Here is a 21046-nt window from a genome sequence, read left to right on the forward strand (position 1 = left end):
CCTTGCTTACTTGGCAATGGCATCCACAATTTCACACCATGCTTCTGAGGCGCGTCCTTCATACAATCTTTTATCATTTATCTCTTCCTTGTTTCAATTTTTCTGTTTATTGGAAAGAAAAAACACCTAAAAAAGGCAAGAAGGGACGTGCAGAGAGATTTCTTCCACGAGCATCCACTTTTTTGAATGACTTGTAAGCTTATTGGATTTTGAGTTTTTGTCAAACCAAGAATCAAACTAATTAGTAAATAACAATTGTGTTCCCTCTAAAAAACTGAAAGAAATTGATCTGACTGATTTGAGTTTTTTTCGCCCTAATAGTCTCAGATGGAATCTAAATCAATTTCATTGTGCCATATGAACTTTAATCTCATGTCGATTCAAAAGTAGAGTGTTTATACATTTTCTCCTTCACATACTAGATGATCAATATGCACTTTTTTATCTCCATCTCCATCTCCATCTCCCTTTCTTTTGTACCCACCATCATTAGTCATTCTCACTGGGTATTTACATGTTTAAATTCAATCAGCTGGGCGATGGCTCTTTGAAGAGGCCAAACAAGAGCTGGCCAGAGAGGGTACAAACCAATGTTGTAAAGTGCGAGTGGGACATGTCCAATGCTCCAAAATTCACAACTTAAATTAAAAGCCCACATAAATGTATTTATACCTCCCCTTTGCCCCATTGCCTACTACTACAACTTCTACCCTCCCAAAAACTCTGCACAACTACTACAACTTCTACCCTCCCAAAAACTCTGCACACAGAGAGCTGAGAAGGAAGCCTTCAGAAAGAGAACCAAACCAAATCCTTTTTCTTAACCTTCACGCCTCCATTACACCGCTCTCTCTCATTCTCTGTGTTTCTCTCTCTACCTATCACTTCTCATAATAACTCTGGTTTTTTATTTATTTATTTGCTTACTCTGTTCTCTATGCATTAAAGGGTCCTCATCAGTCCTCAGACATCTCAGACCGCTGATTCGCTTTGCATTGAACCTTCCCTAAACCCTTCATCCCACCCTCTTTAAATTCCTTCCCACCTCATCCATCCACCCCCCAAGATTTTCTTTTCCTCAGCAAAACAGAGTGAAAGAAACAGAGCCTTAACAGAGTCTTCAAAACAGAGCAAGTAAAAAGAAACACAAAGGTTTCTTTCCCTTTCCCTCTTTAAGCAACACAAGGTTTCTTTCCCCTTCCCTCTTTAAGCAACACCCCCTCTCTCTCTCTCTCTCTCTCTCTCTCACTTTTCTTGGGCTTTTCCTACATGGGTTCTTGTAAAGAAAACCATCAAGAAAACCCACAACAATCAAATTGTGGGTTTGTTCAAGGGCCTATCATTGTAGGCGCAGGACCATCTGGTCTTGCAGCAGCTGCTTGCCTCTCCAACCATGGCGTCCCTTCGCTAATTCTTGAGAAAAGTGACTGCATAGCTTCTCTATGGCAGCACAAGACCTACGACCGCCTCAAGCTTCACCTTCCCAAACAATTCTGTGAGCTTCCACTCATGGGCTTCCCTGAAGATTTCCCAAGGTACCCAACAAAATCCCAGTTCATTTCCTACATGGAAACCTATGCTTCACACTTCTCAATCAAGCCCAAGTTCAACCAAGCTGTTCAGAGCGCTGAGTTTGATTCTGGGTTTTGGAGGGTTAAGACTCAAGATTTTGAGTACATTTCCAAGTGGCTTATTGTGGCCACAGGTGAGAATGCTGAGCCTGTTGTACCAGAAATTGGTGGGATGGAGAAATTTCAAGGCCCTATTCTTCACACCAGTCTCTACAAATCTGGCTCTGATTTCAGAAACCAAAGGGTTTTGGTTGTTGGCTGTGGAAATTCTGGCATGGAAGTCAGCCTAGACCTCTGCAGACACAATGCAAATCCTCATATGGTTGTTAGAAACACTGTAAGCCTCCACTCTCTCTACATTGTTTCAGCATAATTTTCTTTTCTGGGTTTTGTTGATTTATGTTTGCAATTTTGATGCCACAGGTTCATGTTCTACCAAGAGAGATGTTTGGTTTCTCAACCTTTGGAATTGCAATGGCACTTCTCAAATGGCTGCCGTTGAAACTTGTTGACAAGGTCCTCTTGCTACTGGCCACAATCATCCTAGGCAACACAGACCAATTAGGCCTCAGGAGGCCAAAAACTGGTCCAATTGAGCTAAAAAATGCCACAGGAAAAACCCCCGTGCTTGATGTAGGAGCATTGTCACAGATAAAATCTGGCAAAATAAAGGTGCTTGCTTTAAGCCTTTAACCAACCCAAAAAAGAAACCAAAAAGAATGGTTTGTGATTCATAGCTAACTTGTTGGTATTGCAGGTGGTGGTGGAAGGTGTGAAAGAGATAACAAGAAATGGAGCCAGATTTATGAATGGACAGGAAAAGGAGTTTGATTCTATAATCTTAGCAACTGGGTACAAAAGCAATGTGCCTACTTGGCTCAAGGTAAGCTTGACAATGCCCAGCTGCAACTTTTTTTTAGTATTTACTTCTATCTTTTTCTGCATCACCTGTCACTGTCTTTCTTGGACACATGCCACATACACCTACAAAACCGTTCTTTTCTCCATGCAAAAAAGAATAAAACAAGTTGGATTTAAAACAAGTTGGGTTTTTTTTTTTGCATTTTGGTTTGCCTCTTCATGTATGGTGGCTACTTCTCAGGCAGTATGCATATTTAAATTTTTTTTTTTAATTTCAGGGTTGTGATTTTTTCACCAAAGAGGGCATGCCCAAAACACCCTTTCCTGACTGCTGGAAAGGAAGTGAAGGACTTTACACAGTTGGCTTCACAAGAAGAGGGCTTCTTGGAACGGCCTCTAATGCTGTTGAGATTGCCAACGACATTGCTCAACTTTGGAAGACAAACAAAGACTGCAGGAGTTCTTGTAATTCCCATATTATTATTCTGAAATAATGTTTGACAATATTGACTTGTTGTATAAAAAAAAAATAAGGAAGAAAAAAAAAAAACAAGAGAGAAATTAGGTTATTCTCTGAGTTAGTGGTGTTTACAGGGGATAATGATTTTTATTTAACCTTTTTTTTTAGTACAAGCGATAGTCTAAATTAGGGGATGAGAATTTTTCACACACACAACACAACTATGATGCTGTGGGGATTCTAACATGAGACTTCTGTTTCGCAAGTCAAGGCATTTTCCACTCGGATAGACTCCGTTGGCGATTTTATTTAACCTTTAGCTAGCAAGGCTTGTGCTTCAATTTTCTCTTCTTCTTCTTTTTTTTTTTTTTTGTTTTTTTTTTTTTTTTTGGATTTGTATATGTAACAATTTTGCTTGGGGGCTTAGATTTCCTTTCCGTCACATGTATGTTCCTTAGCTTTGTACAAACAATTTCAGAAATAGAATGTATTTTTAGCTCCACAAGTCGTGACAAATATGCAAGGCTCTAATTACAAGTCAAATTAAACATATATAGCATCACTATCATCGATCATTTCATATATCTCAGTTTTATGGGGATTGTTGGTACATGAATTGTCATCTTCCAAACCCTTGCATTTCTTGTTTCTTAGTTTTGATCGATCCCTTTACCTTTTGGCAATAAGTGCAACTAGTGGATTACATATACATATCTTCACAGATTTTTTTTTCTTTTCCGTGTTGTGGATATGTTTGGTCAATAACATGTTATTGATAATGATATCGACACCTTATCAATATCATATCGAACTATTTAATTTTGGTCATGCTAGGCAAAACTGATTGGTATATCTAATAACTCCAATCTTGGGGTCAGCTGATATACAATAAGGAGATATAAGCATGTTTGGCTTGATGAACATAAGCTTAGTTGAACAAATGTTCTTTTTTGATCTTAAGTGCCCATATGGTACTCTCTAAATCGTTTTGCAGAGCTATGTTCATGTGGTGATTATGCTTTGCTCTGAGGCCTGTTATTGGATTGAAATTTATAAAGTTCAACAAAAATATAAAGTGATGCCATTGTTTTTTTTTTTTTTAAATGTCATCATTCGCTTATCGCGGTGTAATTTCTTTCTTATCATTTGATAGGGAAGGAGTGCATTTCTTTTTGGTTTAACCAAGATGATTTCCGTATTTGGTGACTAGTATTAGATTGGATTGGATACTCCCTTACATTTAAAACATGTTTAAGGAAGAAATGTACCAAGTTGAATGTAGAAGATGGATTACTTATTTAAAAAATTTATCCCATCTAATTCCTACAAAATTGTAAGATAACAACACCTTATAACTAATCCCTCCTAATCCCCCAACATGGAAACTCATTCATCCTTACCTTCATTTCCTCCTCCAATATACCTTGGATTTAATGACTTTTCCAATCCAATCAAATACTTTTATTATTATAGTTTAGAACATTTAACTATTTAATTTTTCAGCGGAATAGATGAATTTTGAATTTGAGATTTCTATTAACGTTAGGAGAAATATAATTTATGGTTTAAACTAAGAAACCGAATTGAATATAGGTCAAATTAATGACATGTTTTACTAATCCATAATTGGGTAAGGATGAATTGAATTGAGGAGGAATTATAATTCATATTCTAATTGAAGCTGTTTACTAAACTATATGGAATCAAGGTATGAATGATTTCCTTATAAATCGTTTACTAAATTCCCATGAATTGAAATTGAAACAAGTTTGATTACTAAAATACCCTTCGTGGATGACAAATTTGAAATTTTAAAAATTGTGTGAGAATATAATTGGTAAAAATAATGGATTCCTGATGGGTTAGTTATCCAAGAATTGATACCTCCCACCCAAGAGTCCAATTCTTCAAACTCCTAATTTTGTATGGCCGTCACTTGCATTTTAATTCTTTTATGTGAGGTAAACACATGAGTAATCAGTAATCGGAATCCAACTCCTTATTTTGATTTCGAGGATTAGTAAACATGTTATATATGCAATGTTGGTTGCTATGCGGTGCGTTTTGATGCTGGGCTGATGATGTGGCTCCCTCCATTGAATAATAACGAGAGACGTATCCATCTTACAAAACATGTAGTAGAATGCATGCCACTGTCTGTTTACTTACACTTACACAATTCTCATTCACGTTTTCTCATATTTATAGCTTCTCTTTGTCCATTCTTGGCAGTCTACAAACGTGTAGGTATATGCTGAATGAATGAGCTCCATTTTCTTTTCTTTTACTTTCACCTCCTTGTCAAGTTTGGTCTTTGAACCCACAAACCAATATAGACTTTGGTAAAATTCCGAGTGTTGTGTGTAGACATAATAATTACCCAATACAACTACAATCTTTGAATGTTGATTGTTCACACTCCTGCCGTAATTTTGGTAAAAAGTAGGTTTACACGTGCATGCCCTTTCAGTTGGGCCATTTAGAGAAAGATTGCTACATTTTCTAATTCTAATTAATTAATACTTGTACCAAATGCTGCAGCCTCCTCTTATTTTAATTGCCAAAAAATAAAAGTTAAACTGTGCAGCTGCCAGCTTTCCATCACAGTCACATCATCAAATGAAGTCCTCGGTCTTCCAAACCAAAATTCCATTAATGCTTTGAATTTTTAGAAGCAATTCAATTCCAAGCACACCGATTTGCTTCTTTCATCCTTTTGCTTTACCTTACTATCTGCCTTGAATTCATGTCAAATACTTGCGTGAGGGGATTGAGACCTTCATTTTCTTAATGTATATTTTTTTTCTATGATTTGTTTAAGATTCTCATTGTTTAACTTTTGATATCCATCTTTTCATGTTTTCCATATCTTGAGATACATAGCCATTTACTTAAAACTAATTATGTTGGACCACACTACATTAAAGAAAATACTGACATAAAAAATATTAGTTGTAAATTTCAAGAAATCAGGCGTGATGTTCGTCACACCGTCATGTCACGTAATATCACACAAGTTATAACAAGCACACAATAATTAATGTGTATACAACTTATGGTACACCAACATGCAATGTACTATAAGGCAAATAATTAGATTAGGCAATCTTTAGGCAGCAACAGTTTGCATCAAAAGATAATATATATGACACATAAGGGCAGAGGTTAAATGGCCAATCTCACGTACTGAGAAGGATCTGATAATTGAGACAATGATGGGGCTCTGAGCCCTCTTCTTCCCATATGCATATTGATGTTATTATATACAGGACATGATCGTACGAAGCTCTCAGAGAAAACCCGATTGACAGCTCTGCCTTGCCTTCTTCCATCTCTTTCTCTCTGCATCCTCTGTAGCTGATGCACTGCCATGCAATTTGCAAACCCATCCCATCCCATGCATGCCTAAATAAATTTTATTACGAAATCAAATTACATATTCAAATACAAATACCATCAAAATAAATATCCAGTTTCTTCTCTCTCTCTCTCTCTCTCTCTTTCTCTCTATGCCGCCATATATAGACAATGCGGTGAATATGGATAGAGGGGTGGAAAAGTCCAAGCAGAGAGTTAAAAGCAAGCTAGCGCCTCTCTCTCTCTCTCTCTCTCTCTCTTGACATTGAATTCGAAATCCACTTCACACGCTTCCAAGCACGCGTTACGGTGTTCAGTACTTACGTCACGCTTTCTTCTGTGTATCTCTTTCTCTCTCTACTCTGTACTGCTACTGACGCATTTTGCAGAGAGAAAGAGAGAGAGGAAGGCAGCAGAGCCAAGAGCCAGAGAGAGAAAGAGAGAGGACTGGGAAGGACAGAATGCATGGTTGATTGAACACCTTCTCTCTCTCTCTCTCTCTCTCTCTCTCTCTCTCTCTCAGAATCTGATATCTTGTTAGATTCATTTCTTACCTCTTTGCATTCCACACCTGATGTCATGACCCCCACCCATCTTGGCGCTTTCTCTCACATTCACTTACCCTCTCTGATAAAAGCTAAGAATTTATTGTCCCTACCCATGATGTATAAATGATTTGCAATTGCAAAAAAAGAAAAATGTATTCTTGCTAAATTGGTCTCTGTAAGATTTATGTTGTTTGTAAGGTAAGGACATAACATATTACTGTGTTGTGTTATTGACAATGATATTGACACTTTAGTAAAACCATATAAAGAGTTCATCGTGTGTAATAAAATATTGGAATTTTGTCTAGCAATGAATTGATTGTTAGAGCATCTCAATGGTGAGGTTCATTTCAATTTTATTTCAATATATTGAACTTTTGACTTTGGTGAAGTTCATTTTAAATATCAATATTTCATTTCATGGATCAATAGTTCATTTTAGATGTTAGTAAAATGAATTCTGAAATGAAATTCATTTTAATAAGCTGGCTCATCGTAATAAATCTATATCCTCTCTTTTATTGACACATGGACAACATTACGTTTTACATTTTAATTTTGCTTATTCATATTCAATTTTGTTATGCAATAACTTGAATAAAAGGTGCTCTGATGTGTTCTCATTTAATCTCAACTTCCAATTGTTTAAAAAAAAGTATTAATATAATATTGTCACAAACTAAAGAAAATTTTGTTATTAATTTTTTATATATATTCAAAATTTGTCTCTTTTTAAAGATATATTTGAAATCATTTTAATTGTATAATTCTTATCGTAATTAGCTTTATTCATTTTATTTTATTCAATCATTTAAAAATATATTTTAAAAAATATAGTTTGTTTTTTTGTAAGCTATTGAACTGCTCCATTACAAGTGAAACTGCAGTTTAGTTTAATAGCTACCAAAAAAGTTCAATAAATTGAACTATTAAACTAAATTGAAATAAATGTTGAGCAACCATTGCGGATGCTCTTAGATAATAAAGTAATAGATAAATTGTGCTAGAGCGAGCCTCTCAAACTCATGTTATAGATTCTTAACACTGTTGGTCTTCATAATGCATCAACTATCAAATTCAATTACGTGGTGTCATATAAAAATTCAATGCATCTCATAAATATTCTAAAATTCAAGAATATACATTCTTCTGTAATAATATAAGTATGAACTTAAATTATTGTATATTGTTAAACTGTAAGTATGATCAAACCATACGGGTTTTGACCGAAATGGTCCCCTAATTTTTGCTATAATATTGTTTTGATCCACTAACTAAAATTTTCATTTCAATCGTCCTCCAACTCTTCATTTGATATCAAAACGGTCCTACCGTCCAATTTTTCGTTAAGCTGAATTGCTTGGATGACACATGCTCCAATTTTAAGGGTCAATTGAACTTTTTACCCTAAAAAAAAAATACAATTTATAAATATTATAAATTTAAAACAAAGTAAAAAAAGTTAATAACACAGTCAGCTCGCACCTCTATCTCCCGAGTACACCACCATCCAATGCATAAAAGACTGAAAATATTATGCAATATACATAGGACATATGTTGTAATATATATGCATTACGTAATGTGATTTATGACCTGGGAGGAACTGGGTCCATATATATAGGTCACATGCGTATGCAATAAAACAGCAGATAGACGAGGCATGGGGAATTTGGGGTTGTGTTGCTGTGGGGGCATATATGATGCATATGACTCAGACTCAAAGTTAGATGCTGGGCGTATCTATGAAAGTATAGCTTGGCATGACATGGCATGCAAATGCACGGATATCACTGCTTCTGCATGCATGCCATCTTCCCCCGTAGCCTCATGCAATAAGTTTCATTGTATGTATATAGCTTCAAATAATTATGGCATATAAATAAAACTGTTCCAATTCCTGGAAGTTTTATGAGATGATGATGACGATATAATATGATACAGAAGGGCCCACAGAGAGAAGAGAGAAGAGAAATTCTCTTGTTCATTTGATGAACTGGGGCCCACTTGGATCTCAGTGGCATGTTGCTTTTGCAGCAGCTTAGCTCAAGCTGACACATTTTTTGCATATACAACACACTGGGAGCAGCAAGCTATAGATAGATATAGAAAACTATGCATCACAGCATTGGAAGAGAAGAGAAGGACCTCTCAATGACCACCCTCTCTTGACTTCTTCCTACCCTTTTAAATTATTCAATCTCCCAAATATATATATATATATATATCATAGTTTATTTATTTATTATTATTACGTACTTTCTGGATCAGCAGTATTGTCAATTTATTTTCTCTGTTCCTTTCTTCTTACTTTGCTGACCAAGAGAATGTTAGAGGGAAGAGACACTTCAATGGCTACCTTATTCTTTTTGTTTATGATCAATTTGGGACCAATTATCTTACTTTTTCTCTTCTTTTGCTTTTGGTTTTTTTGGTCTGAATTTTGCTTATCTCTTCAACAAATACATAGATATATATATATATATATATGATGATATATTGCTAATTGTAATTTAACGCTTATTAAAGAGTATTTTTGTCTAACTCTATGTTTTGTGATTCCGATTTGATTGAACTCATGAAATATAATTGGATTGCATTGCATTGGATTTGAAAAGATAATAATTAATCAATAATGTATTTGGTACTCCACATGATTAAGGGGTCGAACGAACTAAAATAGGATATCACATGCTCTAGTATAAGGTTAGATATAATACAATCTAACTTAATTCCAATTAGGTTGTTTTAGTAGGATTCGTAATCCAACCACATTTTGCCCCAATAGAAATAGACACAATCTAATTCAATTTATTTTTAATTAGACCACTAAACATTTGATTATGAATCATATTCAGCCATATAATCCACCACATATCAAACGGTAAAGTGCAAATCAGAAAAATGTATGAATTTCGGGGTGTAATTCTTATTGTCTGCACTTAAGATTGAGGTCGTTTGAGATATCATTTATGTAAAGTGACCTCAAACGATGGGTCGTCTTTCGGGGTTACGTAAACGGCGAATACTGGGCTGGGAACAAGCCACACCGCTGACGTTTGGTCTGCGTAATTTTCATACCCCCAACCCAATCCCCAAATGAAAAAGAGGTCGATTGTTAGGACCGACCAACAAGCTTTGTTGAAGGCCCAGGTCCAATTTCCAATCAGAAAAACCCAAACCTAACCCAAACACAATGATGGCCCGACCAACCCAATCAATATCTTCACTATGACCCAAACTGTTTGCACTTTGTTGCAGCACCCTTGGGCCCATTTTTATTTATTATAATTTAAATGAATTTGGAATTGGGGGCAGTTTCGTCATAATACAAAGGTTTTATATTTATTTGTTACTAGAAAAATGGCTGTTTCCTTGACTTTATTTTTTTTCAAACCAAGATGGGAAAGTGAAGAAGTTGCTGGACTTGACCCAACATGCTTTGCTTTGGTCTGTTTTTCTTCGTTCAGAAATACATAGGTTTGCTGTGGTCAAAGCCTCAAAACACAGAGCTACAATTATTAAAGTAAAGTAAGCCATTCCCTCTTTAGCCCACAGAAAGAAAAAAGGAAAAAAAACCATTTCCGACACTGAGTTGACCCTTTTGGACATCTTTGTAATTTAGGTACAAAATATCTTGCTTGCTCCCATAACTAAATTCCTTGGCCTCTTTCTTCCCCAAACACCCAAAAACAGTATTTTTTTTAAAAAAAATTAAAATTAAAATGATCTCAGTGTGATATAAAGCTAGTGAAACATATGATATGGTCAGTTTATGGAATCTCCCAAAGTTCTTTTGTGCTGGATATGAACAAAAAGTTTCCACTTTATACTATCCTGGTTTTTTCTGTTAATAAAAGTTGCTTTATATATATTAGCCTGTGTGCCAGTTGGTTTTTTATTTTTTTATTTTAATTATAACAAGCAATTTTATTAGAACAACTAAAAAAATACAAAGGGAGTCATCTCAATTAGCAGTATGACGGAAATAGGTAACTTTCTCCAGATATCTGAGTCAGCATAATCTGAAGATAATCAATCTAAACAATTACTAGTCTAAAACCCTTATCTACCGCCTTCATTGTTCCGGACTAAGGCAATTTGATCAAAAACAAAACAAGCTGCTAATCGGCATGACTCTCCTAGAATTAAGAAAGATAAAATAGGTAGTTGAGTTCCATAAAAATATGAGTGATTATTTAATTTTGTTTTTAATTAATTTTTTTTCAATATGAAAAATTTTGAATTTACCATATTATCATCATTTAATTGATAATTTTAATCCTTAATATTTCCATTAACTATGAGTATTTTTTTATATTTTAAATGTTTCACTATATATATATATTTACAATTTCAGACCACATATTTCCATCAACCCAGAGAGAAAAAAAAAAAAAAAACTCCAGAACATATGTGCCTTTACAGGACTTTCATTATTAGCAATAACAATATTCTATACCAGAAAAAGTAAACTAAAATAAAATAAAATAACAAAATACCAGTTGGGTGAGAACATGAGATTGAGTTGCCCTTGCTGTACTTTTTATACCCCTAGTCTTTGTACTTATCTTTCTTGCCCTTAAAAAGACACAATGTCTTGAGGTTTTGCACAGTACATGCATCAAATTATCAACAAAGAATGTTTTGTGAATATTCAAAAGCTAGCTTGCAATTTGATCTAAAAGCCCATTTTTATTTTACTAGTTTAACTAGATGTGTTGCTAGATTGGCTTGAAGAATCTCTTCTTCAATCATGCTAATTAGACAAGCAAGATTGGATTTTGCAAGTTGTTGGGAACTTGAATCTGGGATTTACCCATTTGGATGAGTCTTAGGCTACCATTATTTATACCTAACTATATCCAATATTATAACCCATTAGCTTCATGATTTTTTTGAGGTCATGAATGTTTTCTTAGTTTAATATGATCAAAGTTTTAGTTAGGCTAGCCACCTAACATGAGATGAGTGTATAGAGAATCTAGAAAGTGTAGAGGAGAATCAAAATGACCAAAGCTTAGGGCTTGTCATTAAAATAAGTAATTATCAAATTTGAGAAAATCTCTTAGATTAAAGTAATTAGGTCACCGATTATCAAATATTGTTATCTGGTGTACTAATTCACTATGTGGTAACAATAATACTCTCTTGTTTCCTAATTAAGCGATCAATACATATGGTAACTACAAATTACTCTTAGTTAGCTTTACAAAATTACAAACGCACCACTTACTCAACCCAATGAAGTGCAAACATGGCTATAGGAAGGGGTATTTCAGTCATTCCAACTAAAAGCTCTGCAATAACTCGATGGTCTTAGGTTGAAAATTTGACAGGATTTGAGGGCTGATTAAGTAAATTCAAAGGGGAAAACCATTATGATATCTGCAACAGCAGCTCAATCCACCAACAGTCCAACACTATCAGAAAAATTCCTAGTACCCTGAAAAGAAAAACAAAAGTAAAAAAAGAAGAAATAAGAACACAACAACTACCATATTAAAGCTCAAAAACAAAATAAACATTTTTGGGTTCAAGGTATCTCTATCATCTTTCCCTTTCTTTATTCATTTATTGAATTAACATCAGCTGAAAATTATATATGTTCATTTTTTTTTTGTCTCTGTATTTTCCTTTGCAAAAAACCAGAGGTTCTGCATATGTTCACCCCACATCTTTTCTCTTCCCCCTCTTGCTCTTACTGTACATTCCTTTTTTGTAACAAAAATTTATCAGTTTTCTCTTCTGGATTTGATATGCTTCAGAGCTGAAAAGAAGCAGAATAACTTTGTTACCTCAGAATCAGACAGTATCATTCAGTCTCGGTTTATTGCATTCAACAGAATGTCTCAGACCAACTGGGAAGCTGATAAAATGTAAGTTTCTTATGCAGATTGGTCAGTTTGTCTCTCTCTTTTTGTCTCTGTTCCCTATCTGGGTTTCTGTTTTCTTCTCATTTGCTGGCCCCCTCTTGTTGTTTCCTGGTCGATTTGGGTTCTGGGTTTCTGGAATTTTCTGGGTTTTGTTACTTGCTGCAGCCGTTTGGATTCAAGTTTTGTTCTTTATCCTGTTTCCATATATTTTTATGTTAATTTCAGTCAGTGTGCGTATTCTAGGGTTTGTTTCTTCTGATGGTTTTGAGTTTGGGCAGTTGTTGATTTTTTAAACTAATTTGCTTCACTTTTTACTGTAGAATTTGGGTTTCTGGACTTAGCCTTGTCTAGTGCATTACTTCTCTTCAAAAGGCTCTCTATAATTCTATTACTCGTACTGATATATGGGTTTTTATTAACCAGAATACAGTCTTTAACATCTGTTTCTGATTGACTAACAGGTTAGATGTGTATATCCACGACTATTTAGTGAAGAGAGATTTAAAAGCTTCTGCTCAAGCTTTTCAAGCTGAAGGAAAAGTATCCTCAGATCCTGTTGGTAAGCATCTTCGGAAATTGTGACCTAAGGAGTACAAAAACCTTTGAGTGATGGAATTTTTTTTTCTTATCACTATTGAAATGAACTTTTTTTATTTGGTTGCTAAATTTCCATTTTGATTGTTTATGAATGTTTTCGGGAATGGGTTTACAGCTATTGATGCACCAGGAGGTTTCCTATTTGAATGGTGGTCAGTTTTCTGGGATATATTCATTGCTAGGACTAATGAGAAGCATTCAGAGGTTGCTGCATCTTACATTGAGGTTAGTTTGAGAATGCCTTATTGCCTATTAGTTTTGTATATTCTGTAGGCCATATATCATTTACAATGTGAGTTTGAAGAGAAAAAAATAGGGTGAGTTTGGTAATGTGGAGACTTATTTCATGCTTTATGTGTTCTCCACAAACCATTTTAAATGGAATGAGCTTCTACTCTTATTGGAGTCATATTCTTACTTTGTTCAAGGAACCTATGGTGGAGTAGATTTTGAGAATTTCTAACAGTACTTATAAACAAATCTGGTACCTATTGGAAGCTCATGATATATTGCAAGCGCAGACACAGTTGATTAAAGCAAGGGAGCAGCAGCAGCAGCAGCAGCAACAACAACAACAACAACAACAGCAGCAACAACAACAACAACAGCAACAATCCCAGCAACCCCAACACTCACAACAGCAGCAGCAGCAGCAGCAGCACATGCAAATGCAGCAGCTCCTGTTGCACAGGCATGCTCAGCAGCAGCAGCAACAGCAGCAGCAACAGCAGCAGCAGCAGCAGCAACAACAACAGCAGCAACAACAGCAGCAGCCACAGCAGCAACAGCAACAGCCACAGCCACAACAGAGAAGAGATGGGGTCCATTTCCTCAATGGAACTACAAATGGGCTTGTTGGAAATGATCCTCTCATGCGACAAAATCCTGGAACAGCAAATGCAATGGCCACAAAGATGTATGAGGAAAAATTAAAACTTCCACTTCAGAGAGATTCTTTGGATGATGCATCTATGAAGGTAGGTGAATTATCCTTGTTATTTTGAATACAATGACTTTAACAGTTTTCTAACCATATTAGGAACAATCTACAGCAGAGATTTGGTGAGAATGTGGGCCAGATTTTGGATCAAAATCATGCTTCAATATTAAAGTCAGCTGCAGCAGCCGGCCAGCCTTCAGGGTGCTTTTCTCTAAGATTTTATATCTTCCGCTGTTCTTATTTGTTTGTGAAACGATATGGGCTTGTTTGTACTTATCATTTTATTTTCTATTCTACTAAATGCACAGAAATTAGGGTTTACAAAAGACATTTTGATATTGTTGATAGTAAATTTGGGATTGCTCCAATATTGTATTTTTAGAATTTACAGTAAAAGTGTGACCCACATATGCCATGGAAACTTGTAGAATGTTATTACATATGTTGTGTCTGCATATGTGGAAGCTGTTGCTTAATCCTGCTACCAACATTAAAAATAAAAACAGTGAACTCTTTATTTTTCAGGCAAGTATTGCATGGTACAGCTGGTGGGATGACTCAACAAGTGCAAGCTCGAAATCAGCAACTGCCAGGGTCTACACCGGTATGCTTCGTTTATTATATATTTTCCTAGTACTTTCTATGTGTTCTGACTTATACATGGAATCAGGACATAAAGACTGAAATCAATCCAGTATTGAATCCCAGAGCTGCATGCCCCGAGGGATCATTAATAGGAATTCCTGGTATTCTCGCCTTGTCCTTTCCAATGTTTGGTTGACTATGTCTCACTCTTTTGAATACCATTAGCACAGAATGGTCCACTGTGCTTGTTGGCCATTTTTATATTTAAGTCTGGCATACTAAAGTAATTTTGGAGTTAGGAGTTGCTAAGAGTTTAAAAGGGTTGTGTTGGTATTGTATAATTATGCTTGTAGCTTACATGTAAGAGTCTTTTGTTTCAGGATCAAATCAGGGTGGTAACAATTTGACTTTAAAAGGATGGCCCCTCACGGTAAGTTTTTGATGGCTGGATAGATTTTTAGTTTCCTACAATTAAAAAGTTTGTTGTGTGTGTTTGGATAATTTATTTTCTTTAGTTTCCGATCCCGTATTAACGCAATGGTAATATATATGTTGAATGCATCAAAGTGACATTCTTTCTGAATTTTGAAACTCGACGTTGTTGTCTATCTCTGAAGTTGAGAATCTCAAAATGACCAAATTCTAGTGTAAATTCAAAATCTTTATTCTTTGTTTGATATGCATCTGTGAAGCTTAAGAGTCTCTTCATTAGTACTATACAACTTATTTTTCTCCTTGTTAGGGTTTGGAGCAGCTTCGCACTGGGCTTCTTCAGCAACAAAAACCTTTTATACAAGCTCCCCAGCCCTTTCACCAGCTTCAGATGTTGACACCACAACACCAGCAGCAACTTATGCTTGCTCAGCAAAATTTGACATCACCTTCTGTAAGTGATGAAAGTAGAAGACTAAGAATGCTAATGAATAATCGCAGTATGGGTCTTGGGAAGGATGGCCTTCCAAATTCTGTTGGTGATGTGGTTCCAAATGTGGGATCACCTCTTCAAGCTGCTGGGCCTATTATGCCTCGTGGAGATACAGATATGCTGATTAAGGTGCTCTTATGTCTGTAGATTTCCTTCTGCTTGTAGTTGTAGTCGACATGGTGGTGTTTCCCCCCTTTGTGCTTCCACGTGTTATCAAAAAGTTCATTGTCCTTTAGCTTATGAGAGTGCCTGTTTATTTGTAGTTAAAAATGGCTCATTTACACCAGCAACAAAACAGTAATCCACAACAGCAGCAGCAACAGCTTCAGCAGCATAATCTTTCTGCTCAGCAGTCGCAAAGTTCAAATCTCAATCCCCATCAGCAAGATAAAATAGGCGGTGCTGGTAGTATCACTATGGATGGTAGCATCTCGAACTCCTTTCGAGGAAATGATCAGGTCTGTCCTTTTATTGTTTTGGGGAGGGGGCAACTTAATTTATATGCTATATAGAATTCTTGGGAAGGTTCCTGACATAGTTTTGGCAATGCAATTAAGGTTTCGAAAAACCAGGCTGGGAGAAAGAGAAAGCAGCCAGTGTCATCTTCAGGTCCTGCCAATAGCACGGGAACAGCAAACACAGCTGGGCCTTCCCCGAGTTCAGCCCCTTCAACTCCCTCAACGCACACTCCTGGAGATGTAATCTCAATGCCTGCCTTGCCCCATAGTGGTAGCTCCTCCAAGCCTCTGATGATGTTTGGCCCTGATGGTACTGGGACCCTTACATCACCATCAAATCAGTTGGTGAGCGACTTCTTCAACTTCGTGTATTAGAAGGAATTGGCAACTCCTTGCATGTATTCTCATTGGAATTCCATTTTGGCAGTGGGATGATAAAGATCTTGAATTGCAGGCTGATATGGATCGATTTGTAGAGGATGGTTCTCTTGATGATAATGTCGAGTCTTTTTTATCCCATGATGATGTGGACCCTAGAGATGCTGTTGGTCGATGTATGGATGTCAGCAAAGGTGCGATGGATGTCATTTTATTGAATGAATATTTAGTGTAAGATCATCCTGAATGTAGTATATGCCATAATTTTCTTCATTATTTTGCAATTCTTTTTCAATTTCTCTAATGTTAAAGTGGATAAATACATTAATAAAATACCACACTGCAAGTAATAGGTATTGAATCACAAAGTCTCAATCAAATATCTTTTTCTTTTCATTAATTTTTTTCTCACTTGTATTAACTACCATGTGTTTTTGGTAATTGTGCCATCCACAAACTTAGAAACAACGTCAGTGCATAATCCCAGCATATATATATATATATATATATATATACAGTCCCTTTTATTGAGGGATCCCTCAAATAATTTTATTTGAGGGACACCGGTCCCCTACGAATTTTTATTCAACGATCCAAACAATCTATTTTTTAAGTCTACATTCATAGATCATCCTTGCAAAAAATTTGAGAAATCGAAAACCGTTTCAACATCCAATTGTGTCTTACAAAATCAATGAACACGCTTCAAGAAAGTACTAAAATTTCAGTAATTCAATTGAGTGGTCAAATGATATCTGATTCAAGTGATTTTTTGTAGAGATCTTTGAATGAATATCTACAAAGTAGACGGTTGGATTAGTAAAATACAATACGGAATGGGCTCTACAAGGGTGTCCCTCAAATAAGTTTATTTGAGGGATCCCTCAATGGAAACACTATATATGTTTTTAAATGTGGTTGTGGTGAAGCTACTATCATTTACTTTGAGGGCTCAGAATTTGAATTTGACTTTAGGGTTCACATTTACGGAAGTACATTCTGTTAAAGCAAGCACAAGCAAGGTTACTAGCTGTCACTTCTCGTCTGATGGAAAGTTTCTTGCTAGTGGTGGCCATGATAAAAAGGTGAGTGAATGAATGTCTAATTGCTAAGAACTGCTGTGGGGAGGATTCAATGCTGCTGCATATTGATTCTTCCAGAACATAAATGTGAAATTGCTTGTTTAATTTACTTATTAAAAGCAATAAGGTTGTTTTTTGGGTCTTCGTTTACTTATTGAAAGTCTTCTTGATATATGTATGATGCAGGCTGTATTGTGGTACACAGATACATTAAAGGTAAAATCCACCCTTGAAGAACATTCAGCTTTGATCACTGATGTTCGTTTTAGTCCAAGCATGTCACGTCTTGCAACGTCTTCATTCGACAAAACTGTCAGGGTCTGGGATGCTGACAATGTTAGTGGAAAATTCTTTCGTTCTATTCATCTGCTTAGCTTATACTTTGAAAATAACCTTTTGTTTCAAAAATCGAATACTTTAAGTAATCAGACCAAGTATACTTCTAGATTGATCTCTATCATATATTTCATAATCTTTCCCATGATAAGTTTGTCTTTGTGCTGGGTCATTGCTGGGGTGCCGAAGTGGTGGCTCTATATCTTAACTGTGAAAAGATGTACTGATTCATCTTTTCTTGGCTATTCTCTCCGTACCTTTATGGGACACTGTGACATGTAATGGATGTACTGTATTAAAGCATCGTTATGTCTTTAATCTGCAGCCTGGCTATTCTCTCCGTACCTTTATGGGACATTCTGTCTCTGTTATGTCATTAGATTTCCACCCAAATAAAGATGACCTTATCTGCTCCTGCGACTCGGATGGTCAGATACGCTACTGGAGTATTAACAATGGCAGCTGCTCAAGTGTGTTCAAGGTAGAATCTTGTCTATTTGGATGTAGAAGTTCAGTGGGGTGGGGTAATAGTGGTTCTCAGATTATTCGCATTTTTATAAATTGTGATTTGTTTGTACGTATTAGGGTGGTACAGCACAGATGAGATTTCAACCCCGCCATGGAAGATTTCTTGCTGCAGCGGCAGATAATGTTGTATCTATACTGGATGTCGAGACACAGGCTTGTCGGCATTCATTACAGGTCAGTTTAACATTTTGTTTCATCATAATTGTCCGTTTGATAATTGTGAGTTAAACTGATTATGTAATGCTACATTTTAACTTCTGATTCTTTCTTGAGTTCTATATCAACGATGATATTCTTTTTGGTGAATAACAGTGGCATTATTTCCACAGAAAAAAAGGATCCTGCTTGACTCTTATAAACTTTATTTCTGTTTTAGGTTACATTGGAAGGGATCAGACCCTTGACCTATCCTAATCTTAACCCTAACCCATATCCCCACCCTCCCTCACCACTTAGCTAACCTAAGGGGCTTAGTCCGATAATCATTATTGTGGTCTCGTTGCGAGTATCTGGATGGTTTAGGTGCTTGTTTGTAGGATTAAATATTTCGTTGAATTTCTACTAACATATTTATCTGTTGTCTTTTGGCACTTATGATGCAATTTGATGTTCCTATACACATTCTTGAACTATTTACTTCTGTTATCCTAATCTTTCATGTAGATTCTCACTTGTGTTACTTGGAATTTGGTTTTGAATGCAGGGGCATACTAAGCCTGTCCATTCTGTGTGCTGGGATCCATCTGGCGAGTTCCTTGCATCTGTCAGTGAGGACTCTGTAAGAGTTTGGACACTCGGATCAGGGGGTGAAGGGGAATGTGTTCATGAGTTGAGCTGCAATGGAAGTAAATTTCATTCATGTGTTTTCCATCCGACGTATACTTCCCTGCTGGTCATTGGCTGTTATCAGGTAAGTCAATTCTGCATTATTGCGCTCAAGTAATGTTTGTTACATTTTTGGTCAGAGACCACCATTCTCTTAAGATGTTCGGATGTCTGTTCCTATTTTACCTGTTTCACTGCCATAGAAACGATTCTTTACTGAATGTTGCTGCAAAACATCACATTTGATTATTATCTTGGAAAATAATTGCAGTCATTGGAGTTATGGAACATGACAGAGAACAAGACAATGACTCTATCAGCACATGATGGACTTATTGCTGCTTTGGCTATGTCAACTGTTACGGGTTTGGTTGCTTCGGCTAGTCACGATAAGTTTGTCAAGCTCTGGAAGTGAAATGATTGTTACTCTGCTTAACTGTACTTCACAAAATAGGAATAGGTTTCTACCAGTCTTGGTCCAATGCTTTGTAGTTTGTCTTTTGGTTGCTCGATTGATCGTCGTCTTTTGCTTTTTTTGGATTTCGAACTTCGGCTCCATATGACCCGCAGAAACTGACCTTGTAATATTATTGTTGTATTTGTCTACCTATTACTGTAATAGTAAACCTGGAGATCTGTCATGCTTCATGGAACTCTTGTAACGCTTTTCAAACAGTAAAATAGAATTTTTATGATTCCTCTCTCATTTTGTTTCATTTTGGTTCAATGCAAACTATATAATTCCAAGCGCCCGAATCTCATTGAGATGATAATTGTTCTCTCATCAATGTACATTTTGTCAGTTTAAATGGGTTCCTGTGCCTTCTCTGTGCAAACTGTGTCGAATTTTATCCATGCGTATGAAATTTTACACTTAAGAGAGGTCATTCATAAAATTGTAGCTGATTGCTTTTCGTTGCCTCCTAAAACTAAGCAAATGAAAGACCAACCACTAAAGAAATTTGTTTCAGATCCTGTGCTTCATATGTCCGTTACTTCAATTAGGTACTGCCACAGAGGGATCCCTGGCGGAGCATGAGGTTTTACAGCCTGGGAAGGGAGAGATCGTTGTGTGCCGGTAATATCACATGGCATCTTGAGAGACTCCAACGCAAATTATTTCCGTGTGATGCGTTGCTTAAAGCCTGAATGTCAAAGGTCTGGATAAAAGAATATCCAATGGCCAAGGGAACCATGCCAGTCTAACGACAAGTAAATCAAGTTTGGCTGAATTCTTATGTAAAAAAATCTACTTGGCCAAACAAAATTTATTTTCCTATGTTTATCTATTCTAAATTTTTTATATGTTTGCGTAAGGTGATACAGATATATATGTTTTTTTAGTTGACATCGTATTATGTAAGCTTAGTGTTCTTGGATTTTCCGGCCCTCTCCCTTTCATGTTTAAAGTTAAATATTAAGATGGCCTCTGGCCATTGATTCCAGTTAGAGGGCTTGTGAAAATTATGGATGTTTTGAAATAGTGTATGATAAGATATCTCTGCAGTTAAGAGCAGAGGCCTTCTCACTGATAAGGCAACTTTTCAGCCTTCCACTGGAAACAAAGAAGAAGAAAGTTAATCCAAAGCCTTTCCATGGTTACTGTGGAGAGTATCCACATGTTCCCTTGTATGAGAGCCTTGGCCTTGAAGATGCCTCCCAACTTTGAAGCTGTTAGAGAATTCACAGAACTACTCTTGCCTAATGGCCATGACCTCT

The 21046-nt window shown here is 36.2% G+C and overlaps 2 protein-coding genes across 8 annotated transcripts; both read left to right on the forward strand.

Annotated features, from left to right (window-relative positions):
* Positions 1-575: 575 nt before the first annotated feature.
* Positions 576-3001, forward strand: YUC1 (Flavin-binding monooxygenase family protein). The gene is made up of 4 exons (XM_008221648.2): positions 576-1908; positions 1995-2243; positions 2329-2454; positions 2711-3001. The coding sequence occupies exons 1-4, from the start codon at positions 1270-1272 to the stop codon at positions 2924-2926; spliced, it is 1230 nt and encodes a 409-aa protein (XP_008219870.2). The 5' UTR covers positions 576-1269; the 3' UTR covers positions 2927-3001.
* Positions 3002-12194: 9193 nt separating this feature from the next.
* LUG (transcriptional corepressor LEUNIG) lies at positions 12195-20033 on the forward strand. 7 transcript variants are annotated; one of them, XM_008221645.3, is made up of 19 exons: positions 12195-12338; positions 12566-12676; positions 13135-13232; positions 13386-13495; positions 13792-14247; positions 14323-14411; positions 14736-14814; positions 14881-14956; positions 15176-15225; positions 15538-15849; positions 15984-16178; positions 16278-16523; positions 16606-16750; positions 17532-17641; positions 17825-17974; positions 18300-18455; positions 18560-18676; positions 19206-19412; positions 19599-20033. In XM_008221645.3, exons 2-19 carry the CDS (start codon positions 12645-12647, stop codon positions 19740-19742), a joined length of 2772 nt encoding a protein of 923 aa, XP_008219867.2. In that variant the 5' UTR covers positions 12195-12338; positions 12566-12644; the 3' UTR covers positions 19743-20033. The 7 variants fall into 7 exon arrangements, with proteins under 7 accessions (XP_008219867.2, XP_016647798.2, XP_008219868.2 ...); XM_016792312.2 differs by having other exon boundaries at positions 16633-16750; XM_008221646.3 differs by having other exon boundaries at positions 12197-12338; positions 14326-14411.
* Positions 20034-21046: the final 1013 nt, after the last annotated feature.

This window comes from Prunus mume, linkage group LG2, assembly GCF_029339155.1.
Source record: "Prunus mume cultivar Tortuosa linkage group LG2, ASM2933915v1, whole genome shotgun sequence".
Lineage (NCBI taxonomy): Eukaryota > Viridiplantae > Streptophyta > Magnoliopsida > Rosales > Rosaceae > Prunus > Prunus mume.

Coding starts and splice junctions, on each gene's coding strand:
- LUG (XM_008221645.3), top strand. CDS start 12,645: ATGTCTCAGACCAACTGGGAAGCTGATAAAAT. Junction 13,233..13,385: donor AGTATCCTCAGATCCTGTTG/GTAAGCATCTTC, acceptor ATGGGTTTACAG/CTATTGATGCACCAGGAGGT. Junction 15,226..15,537: donor TAAAAGGATGGCCCCTCACG/GTAAGTTTTTGA, acceptor TCTCCTTGTTAG/GGTTTGGAGCAGCTTCGCAC.
- YUC1 (XM_008221648.2), top strand. CDS start 1,270: ATGGGTTCTTGTAAAGAAAACCATCAAGAAAACCCACAACAATCAAAT. Junction 1,909..1,994: donor ATATGGTTGTTAGAAACACT/GTAAGCCTCCAC, acceptor TTGATGCCACAG/GTTCATGTTCTACCAAGAGA. Junction 2,455..2,710: donor ATGTGCCTACTTGGCTCAAG/GTAAGCTTGACA, acceptor TTTTAATTTCAG/GGTTGTGATTTTTTCACCAA.